Here is a 10,453-nt window from a genome sequence, read left to right on the forward strand (position 1 = left end):
TAGCAATATTTAAAAATGTGAAAAATGCGATCAAAATGAGCCGTAATTCATACGTTGTCTTAATTAACAATTTTTCCGAGTTAGACGGAGCGGGATACATATCTTCTTTTCAAATCATATTTGTGAAAGTAAATAACTCATAATTTTCTTGTAATTGTCAATTTTTATGAAATAATAATAAAATGTCAATTTTTGCAATTTTCTCGGGATTTTTGAAATTTTAATTTGTAAGGGTGTATCCTTACTCCGTTTTGGACTTGGAAATTTTGAAAATTAAAATACGTGTCTTATGAGGTGAAAATTAGGTATCAACACCATGTGACTTAGTATTTTTCTTTAAAGAATGAACGGTCAGTCCTCTATGATACTCTGTCAGTATATGATATATATACCATGTGAATATCATAAAGGACTGAGTAGTGCTTTTTTAAAAAATGTGATACCTTGTCAGTATATGATATATATACCGCAACAGTATACTTCAACTGCTACTGATTGGTATGCTATCTGTTAGAATAAGTTATTTTTTGATAATTGAAAAATGAAAAAATAAAAATAAAGAGGTGTACCATATAAGTTATCTTTTTATTGATATAGTGAAAAAATTTAAAATAAAGGAGCCAAAAAGTGTGTAGAATTAAATTATGAAAAAAATAATAAATAAATTAAAAAAGGAGAAGAAGAAAAAGACTGAATTGAAAATAATAATAAATAAAATTAGAAAAAGATAAAAAGAAAAAAAAGAAAGGAAAAAAAGAGAAGAGAAGTAGGTGTAATATTGTTCTAATAACTGATTTAGAGAAAACAAATGAGAAAAACAAAGATAAAAAGTATATTATATCAGTTATATTTAAAAAAAAAAAAGGAAGGTAAACGAATGTTTACTATGTCAGTTATCCTTTTTTTATTGTATAGAAAATAAAAAAGAATTTTAAAAAAAAAAGAGCAAAGAAAAAGTGAATGAAATTAAATCATGGAAAAAATAAAAGAAAAATAAAATAAAAATTAGAAAAGGAACAAGAAACAAAGAAAATGAAATAGGGAAAAAAAAACCAAAACTAAAAAAAGAGCCAAAATTGAGTATGAAACCAAATTATGGCGAAAAAAGAAAATAAAAATAATATGATTTCTTTTAATATAAAGAAAGTTAAAGAAAAAACATTTATAATATGAACAAGAAAGAAAAAAAAGAATAATATAACATGAACAAAAAAGGATTAAAAAAGAAAAAGAAATGAGAAAACAAAAAAGAAAGAAAAAAAAATCTAGAGAAAAAGAAAGAAGAGAAAAAAGAGATAATTACCTACAAAAACTATAGGGTCGTTTGGTAGAAGGTATAAGCTGGGATATCCCAGCACTAACTTTTGTATCATGTTTGGTAGAAGGTATAAATTTATCCTGGGATAAATTTATACCTTGTACCAAAAAAAGTATAAAATGCATCCCATGGTATAAGCTGAGATATACCTTCTTAGACCACTTATCCTGGGACTTGGTATAAAATAGTCCCAAGGTATGGAATAAATTAGTCCCGGGATTATAATCTCGGGATAATTTTGGCCATGCACCAAACGACCACTAATGGCAATTAGTTTGATGGGCATGAAAGTAAGGGGTATGAGCTTGTAAAAGGGGTATGAGTGTCACGCCCCGAACCATGGCCTGGGCGAAACACGGCACTCGGTGCCTTACTGCATGTGACCGAGCGAACCACATGGCTTGCTGAATCATCATGAGGCAAAACACGAGCGGAATTTAACGTGAATGCATGATGAGCCTTTATAAAATGTAATAAGTCATAATACTTAATCAAAATACTTGTTTAAACATGAGTGCGGAAATAACATGAATGAGCCAAAATGGCTATACGACTCCGAAAGTGTGACATGACATAACTGACTTGTCTAGTCTATGAAACCTCTAACATAAGTCTGAACATGGAAAACATACTCGTTGGGACAAGGCCCCCAGCATATCTTAGATGCATAGCTAATCATAAAATAAAGAGTTGACTAAACCCCGAATGAGATGGGGCTCGCCAATAAGCCGATACGAATGTTTGTCCCACCGAGCGTATGCGTCATCCGTCAAATTAGTACCGCATCGTGGAAATGCAGCCCCCGAGCAATAAAAGGGGACGCGACATTGAATGTCTTGGTATGTAAAGCAATCGAAAGAAATAACATGGGACATGGAATAACATGATAAGAACCGAAATCGAAAACCCGGACATGATACGAGTACATATATATATATATATATGGGTACATATATATATATATATATATAACATAAGTAAAACATGATAAGTAGGGAGAGCATTTCATAAACCGATTACGTGATATCACCACGTGGGTACGTGGAGTCCGGTACCTCGCCGACCGGCAGAGCCCCCATATCTTGCCAGGGTATAAGGTGGTAACGTGCTCGATGGATCCATTCGGTGTAAAATTAAGGAATCGTCCCTAATCGGGCAGAGCGATCCTTGTCCTACGGTGGCTACGTAGTTTCAGGCTATCTGAGCCTTCTCGGTAATTCGTGCAACTCCCAAAAACATGAACATGATATTATTGGCTAAGAAGCCCATGATTTTCGTGAATTAACTTGTACTTGACTTGTAATCATGATTTCACGAAATAACTTGTAAACATGGTTTCATGAAATAGCTTGTATTTAGCATGTATGTATCTTGTATCATGGCATGAAAGTAATTATATAATATAGTTGCATGAAAACTTGTAGACATGTAGGATATTCATGAAATAATCATTCTTAGTTAAAAACATGCATGCAAGAACCCATGGAATACAAGATATGGGTTTTCATGGATTACGAACTGATTCTCAATAATCATATGAAATTATTAAGAACACAATGATAGAATAATAGCAATTCATACATAATCTATTCATGGACATGGACCTAGGGTTGTCATGAACATGGTGTAAAAACCTAGTTTTAGTAGAGAATCATAATTTATGGATTATGAGGCGTGGGGAAGAACAATGATGTTCCCACACGTAGATAGTAACTCTACATACCTGGTATTGCTCCAAACTTGAATTAAAGATTTTAACTTTGAAGAAGATTTCCAAAATCTTGAATTAACCGAACCTCGAGATTGGTTTTCTTGAAAACCCTAATTTAGGAACAATGATTTCTTGCTTAGATTATTAGAGTATATGTTAGAATTGAGTTGGAAGGGTTTGGATTGACTTACCTTGATGTTTTGGATTGTTGCTAGGGCTTGGAATTGTGAATAATGAAATAAAAGAACTCAAGGCTTGAATTTATACAAAAGTGAGGCGGAAATTATATGGACATATTATACGGTCCGTATAAAGTTATACGGTCCGTATAATATGACCATATTTTATCATGGCTGAAAACAGAACGTCGGGTTGAGGTTTCATGAAGTTCGGACGAGTTATACGGTCCGTATAAAATTGTATGGGCCGTATAACCAGTTCGTATAACATGACCAGTGAACGGACTGCTCTGTAATCTTTCAGTAAATGGCCATAACTTTTTGTACAGATGTCCCCTTGACCCTCATAATATACTGTTGGAAAGGTATTTCAAAGGGCTACAACTTTCAAGAAGGCAGTTTTCACAAATTCCTAACGAAAGTGCCCAAAAATGTGCCATAAAAAAGATCTGTCCTAGACTTTGACGAATTTAGAAGGCCTTAAGAACTTCACTTTTTGGTTTGACTTCAAAACGACTGTTTATCACCCGAGTTCATCCCAAATAGATTCGTATAACTAAAATATCACCTTTATACTAGATTCATATATTCATACCTAATTCGGATTTACGAGATGTTACAATGAGCTTGTTATTAGTTTGGGTTTGGTGGGATCCACATTATTTTCCCTATTATATACCCATCAGTTCACCCTTTTGTTATCTTTGCGAATAAAAAATTGTGAATTGTTAAACAATCTTTTTCTGAGTAGGTGTTTGGCCATGAAAATCAAATATTTTTACTTTATTTGGAATTTTGGAGTTGGAGTTGAAGATGAAGTTGTGTTTGGTTATAGTTTTTGCAAAGAATATTTGGTTGTTTGAATGTATTGAAAGTGAAAAAAGTGAAAATAGGATTTTAGTTGTTTTCCAAATTTCAAATACGACTTCGAGTTGTATTTGAAATTTTCATGGCCAAACTTTGATTTCCAAATAAAGTGAAATAGTTTTCTAAAAACAAGTAAAAAATTTTCATGGCCAAACAGGTCCTGAATTAGGCTATATAATATTTTGTGTTTGAGCTTTTATATTTTATTTCTTGAAAAATTATTCAAGTTATTAATGACTTAGTACGCTTTTGGCCATGAAAATCAAATGTTTTTTACTTTATTTGAAACTTCGAGGTTGGAGTTGAAGAGGAGTTGTGTTTGATTATATTTTTTGCAAAAATTATTTGGTTATTTGATGTACTAAAAGTGTAGAACATGGTTTTAAGAGGGTGTTTGGATTGACCTATTTTAAGTGTTTATTGACTTTTGACTTTTAAGCACTTTTCTACTTTTGTGGTGTTTGAGAAAAATAAAAAGTATTTTTAAGTGAAAAAAAATACAAAAAGAAGCCAAAAATCAAAAAAATATTTAAAGTAAGTTTCTTTAAAAAGCCAATTCAACACTCTATTTTAGGGGTCGTTTGGTAGCAGAAATAAGTTATTCCATATAAATGAGATTGGGTGGGATACCAAAAGATTTATCTCACAGACCAAACATGTGATAATTCCAATCCCATGCTGTCCTATCACTCGGCCAAACGACTCCTTAGTGTTTTACTAATTTCAAGTGAAACTTCAAATAAAGTGAAAAAATAATAAGTGGGCATTATCAGCCCTCCGCAGTCCGACGATCACCATCCTTAAAAAAAAAAAAAAAAGAAGTAAAAGAAATAAAAGAAGTCAGATTTATGTACACACAAAAAAAAAAAAAAAAAGAGAAAAACTTTAGTTGGAAAACCCTAAGCCCCTGCAGTGCAGCCTCTCTACATGGTTTAGTTTCATGTCCCATTTCTCTTCATCATTTACACATCACAACACACCCAAATTCAACAACGAAAAAAAAAATGGCTTCTTTGTATGCTTCAAGAGCATTGAAGAAGCACTCACCTACCCCACTATCCTTAAGGTCAACAGCAACATCTTTCTTTTACTACTCCTCCCAATCCCTCAATGAAAACCCGAATCCTAAGAAGCAAGAAAAGATAGAAGATCTCATTTGCAGAATGATGTCATCACGCGCTTGGACAACACGTTTGCAAAACTCCATTCGTAATCTTGTTCCTTCATTTGATAACCAACTTGTTTACAATGTGCTACACAGTGCTAAAAATGCTGACCATGCTTTACAGTTCTTTAGATGGGTTGAAAGATCAGGTCTTTTAAAGCATGATAAAGAAACACATTTCAAGATTATACAAATTCTTGGTAGAGCTGGTAAACTTAATCATGCTAGATGTATACTTCTTGATATGCCTAATAAAGGTCTTGATTGGGATGAGGAATTATGGATTTTAATGATTGATAGTTATGGTAAATCAGGGATTGTTCAAGAAAGTGTTAAGTTGTTTCAAAAAATGGAAGAGTTAGGTGTCGAGAGGAGCGTTAATTCGTATAACGCGTTGTTTAACGTGATAACGCGTCGTGGGAGGTATATGATGGCGAAAAGGTATTTTAATAAGATGGTTAATGAGGGTATCGAACCGACCAGACATACGTATAATCTTTTGATTTGGGGCTTCTTTTTATCGTCGAAATTGGATACTGCTATTAGGTTCTTTGAGGATATGAAGAGTAGGGAGATTACGCCTGATGTTGTAACTTATAATACTATGATTAATGGGTATAATCGGGTTAAGAAAATAGAAGAGGCGGAGAAGTATTTTGTGGAAATGAAGGGGAGGAATATAGAGCCGAATGTGATTAGTTATACAACGTTGATTAAAGGGTATAGTTCGGTTGAGAGAATAGATGATGCATTGAGATTGTTTGAAGAGATGAAGAGTTTTGGTATTAAACCAAATGCTATTACGTATTCGACACTGTTGCCTGGTCTTTGTGATGCTAAGAAAATGTCTGAAGCTCGGTCGATTTTGAAAGAGATGGAAGAGAAGTATATTGCACCTAAGGATAACTCTATCTTCATAAAGTTAATCTCCGGACAGTGTGAGGCAGGTGATTTAGATGCTGCTGCTGATGTTCTAAAAACTATGATCAGATTAAGTATTCCCACTGAGGCTGGACATTACGGTGTCCTAATTGAGAATTTCTGCAAGGCTGGTATTTATGATCGAGCTGTCAAGTTTCTGGATAAGCTTATTGAGAAAGAAATCGTCCTGCGACCGGAGAGTAGTTTATCTATGGAACCGAGTGCGTATAACCTGATTATTGATTACCTATGCAATAATGGCCAGACGAGCAAGGCTGAAACTTTTTTTAGACAGTTGATGAAAACTGGGGTTCAAGATCCTGTTGCCTTCAACAATATTGTCTGTGGGCACTCAAGAGAAGGGGTTCCTGATTCGGCGTTTGAAATTTTGAAGATTATGGGGAGAAGAAAGGTTGTTTCTGATGGTATTTCTCACAATTCACTTGTGGAGTGCTATCTGAAGAAAGGGGAGCCTGCCGATGCTAAAACTGCTTTGGATAATATGCTTGAAAACGGACATGAACCGGACTCCTTGTTGTATAGATCAGTGATGGAGAGCCTGATGGGAGATGGAAGGGTTCAAACAGCAAGCCGAGTGATGAAAGTCATGTTGGAGAAGGGAGTGAAAGAACATATGGATTTAATTTCTACAATATTGGAAGCCCTACTAATGAGGGGACATGTCGAGGAGGCACTTGGAAGAATTGAATTGTTGTTGCACAGCAGTCTCTCACCTGATCTTGATGGTCTCTTGTCGGTTCTATGCGACAAAGGAAAGACTAGTGCTGCTCTAAAGCTGTTAGATTTCGGTTTAGAGAGAAATTGTGACATAGACTTTTCAAGCTATGATAAGGTGTTGGATTCTCTTGTAGCTGCTGGGAAGACACTTAATGCCTATTCTATTTTGTGCAAGATGATGGAGAAAGGAAGAGTTGAAGATCACAAGAGTTGTGAAGAGTTAATTAAGAGCCTCAATGATGAGGGAAACACAAAGCAAGCGGATATTCTAAGAAGAATGATACTCAGAAAAGAAACAACACTTGACAGTAAGCAAGGGAAGAAAAAGACGGCCATGGCTACATGATTCCTCTAATTTTGCTATTAGTTACAGGTTAGAATTTATGAATCACGTTATGTGAAAGATGATGACGGGAATTTTGTTTTGTGGCAGAATAATCTCAGAAGTCATTTGACATTTTCCCTTTTTAAGCTTTTGCATTTTGGAGTCAGATATTATATGTTTATTTATGCAGGAATTCTTCTTTTAGATGTGCAATTGTAAGGAATGTGGTTTGAGGTCTGATGACATCTACGATCTGATCTGCCATCAAATTGTTTTAACTTCTTATGAGAGGCTTCTTTTTAATCTACTTTTATCTCTTGTTTTAGTGAATATAACATAAACTTTTGTTTTGTCCGGTCCTCTTCAATATTTTACTAAGTAAGATGTTTGTTACATTTTCAATGATATGAAAGAAGTTGATATTATGGTGAATCCCTGAGACCCATAGGTCAACCTCTTCCTTGCATACTTTATCTTCTTTTAGTTGGTTAAATTCTCAATCTAAAGTTTTATTCCATTTGGAGTAACAAGCAACAAGGGTTTTGTCTCTTTTATTTTTTAATTTGGGATGGGTGGGAACCCACAAACTTCAAATCTTGGATCCGCCTCTGCCAAATATGGACTGAGACTTATAAGAGGAAAATGGGAATTATGTAACTGATGTGGCTAGGGAGATTGGGGTAAGTATTCTTAGAAACTTGCTGCAAATGGGTTTAAAAATTATAAAGAGAGAGAAAATTTGGACTGCTATTGGTGTCTGGTAGTTTATAAGCTCGAGGTATTAAACTATTGCAAAAATCCTACTCCTATATTCATGTGCTTCCAGATTGCTTCCATTAAACCAAAGTATCATGTTGTAACTGAAAACAAGTTTTGTTTGTATCAAACTTTATATCCTTTTGTTGAATCAAAAATCAGTTCATGATCTTATACCTTTTGTTGGCTGAAGTGAAATAGCTTATTAAAAGCTGTGTAGATGTCGCTGGACAACTGAGGGAAGTTGGATTGGTAGATATAGAATTAGGAACAATTGATGATCTCTCTGTGATCTCTATCTATACTGGTGAGTTTTCTAGGAAGCGAGCTAGTGTTATGTGAAAGAAATTTGAGATGACCGATATATAATGAGTTACCTGATCTTAGTTGAATTTGTTGCTAATCAAGTCTTATGAATCAGTGTATGAACTTGGGCCGTTTTGGTAAGGCAACATATTTTCCTCAGTAAAATTCTTTTTTGGTGTTTGGTTGCTGAAATTGTTGAAAATAATGTACTACTAAATAAGTGGAATAATAATGTACTACTAAATAAGTGGAATAATAATGTACTACTAAATAAGTGGAATTATTTTCTCGTCCATTATGGGTGTACTCGACTGAAAACTTGCTTCTGTTTACGTAAACAGTTTTCTTTGATAAAGCATTTTCCATGGAAAATATGTGCTTTTGGAATTTTTTTTTTCTTATACCAAACACGGCTTTGCTCCTTTTACCTGAAAAGATGAATACTGAAAATTTGAATTCAGGACTGGTGACTACTTGAGTTATATGCTGAGATATGTGGTTCCTGGTACTTATATGCATTTGTAAAGATAGATGTAACTGTGGGATGACATCCTATTGCACTGCTATAGCAGCTGAAATGGACCATTAAGGCTTACCCAATCTCTGAAAAATAGGTACGACATATTAGTAATTTTAGGACTTAAATGTTAGAAACATGTTCTAACTCTAACAAGCAGAGCAATTGATGCTTGTTTGAAAGCAAAGAATAGAGAATATAGCATAAATTTTTGTTTTGTCTGATCCTCTTCAATATTTTACTACTTAAGGTGTTTATTACATTTTCAATGATATGGAAGAAGTTGAAAACCTGTGAGACCCATAGATCAACTGCTTCCCTGCGTTCTTTATCTTCTTTTAGTTGGTGAAATTCTCGATCTAAAGTTTTTTCCCGTTTGGAGTAACAAGCAACAAGGGTTCTTATATTCTTCTAGGAATTAGTATTTTCCCTTGGATGTAGTTACAGTAATAATTAGTGAAACCTTTGACTTTAAAAAAAAAAAAAAAGATCTTTGCAGTACCCCTGTTTTTGTCCAGTGAGCTGCTATGCTTGAGAAAAATCATAAAGATCTAATTTTTCTTTTACCGATAAAGAAAATATTTATTTTTGTTTTTTCTGGTCAGTGAAAAAAGGATCGACAAGATTTAACCCATATACAGCTGGTATACATTATACCATTATTTTGAGGATGACAAGCCCATCCACCCTTTACATCAAGCATAATGACTTCTGTTCTACAGAAGTAAAAGATAGAATTAAGCATAATTTCTTTTCCTGCATTTTAATTTTCCATTAGCTTCTTCGCCATCATCGTTACTGGTGCATTCCCATGTTTGAAGTTCATGCCCTTTGTTTATTTCTTCCTTTTCTTTTTCTAGATGATGCTTTTCCTTGTAACTTTGCTCACTATTCTCTTGCCATCCCTGTTGAACATTAGTTTCTTTGCTCTTATCTTGTCTGTCTCCCATGAGATGGCCGATAGAGTTGTAGACCTTTATCCTGTGGCATTTAAGATCTGAACCATCCATTGTCCCCTTCCATGAGTATCTATGTTTAATGAAGATTACACTAAGATGCTTTGCAAAAAGAAAAGAAAGACTTATTACTGGTTAACTGCATATACCTGTTAGATAGCAGCAAATGAACTGAACCTGAATGAACAACCCAGCATTGCAGTTGTATGAAGCATAACATAATTTTTAGTTGTTCACAGGTAGTTATCTATTTCCCCACATTACTTAGCGCCAACTAAAGGCTCCAAAATTGGTTGCTCTTTATGCAGATTGACACTAGATGATCATGGTCAGGTTCTATAGCTAAAGAGAAAATGATGAACGCTCCTCTGGCCTTACCGTTAGCTTCAGCAACTATGGCTTGTGGGTGTCTTTTCTGTTGCACTTTGTCTACTTGATTTTCTTCTGAACACTCTGTTTACTGTAGTTTTCATCCTTCATCTCATTGTTGTTAGTTATGCCAACATGGGAACAATCCTGGGTGGTCCAAGGGTTAATTATGATTGCTGACAGGTGATATGCTCTTCCTCATTGATAGTCCAGGTGGATTTTGCAAAAAGATAATTGTCAAGGGGCAGGTGTGGTTTAGTTGTATGTGATCACATTGGCTTGTATAACAAGTTGAATTATGAGTACTTGGATCCTTAACACCACC

General features: G+C 34.4%; 1 protein-coding gene across 1 annotated transcript; it reads left to right on the top strand.

Moving 5' to 3' along the window:
* The first annotated feature begins 5,001 nt into the window (after window positions 1–5,001).
* LOC132031508 (large ribosomal subunit protein mL102 (rPPR5)) lies at window positions 5,002–7,574 on the top strand. The gene has a single exon (XM_059421503.1). It carries the CDS (start codon window positions 5,080–5,082, stop codon window positions 7,243–7,245), a length of 2,166 nt encoding a protein of 721 aa, XP_059277486.1. The 5' UTR covers window positions 5,002–5,079; the 3' UTR covers window positions 7,246–7,574.
* The last annotated feature ends 2,879 nt before the right edge of the window (window positions 7,575–10,453 follow it).

This window comes from Lycium ferocissimum, chromosome 9 (assembly GCF_029784015.1).
Source record: "Lycium ferocissimum isolate CSIRO_LF1 chromosome 9, AGI_CSIRO_Lferr_CH_V1, whole genome shotgun sequence".
Classification (NCBI taxonomy): Eukaryota; Viridiplantae; Streptophyta; class Magnoliopsida; order Solanales; family Solanaceae; genus Lycium; species Lycium ferocissimum.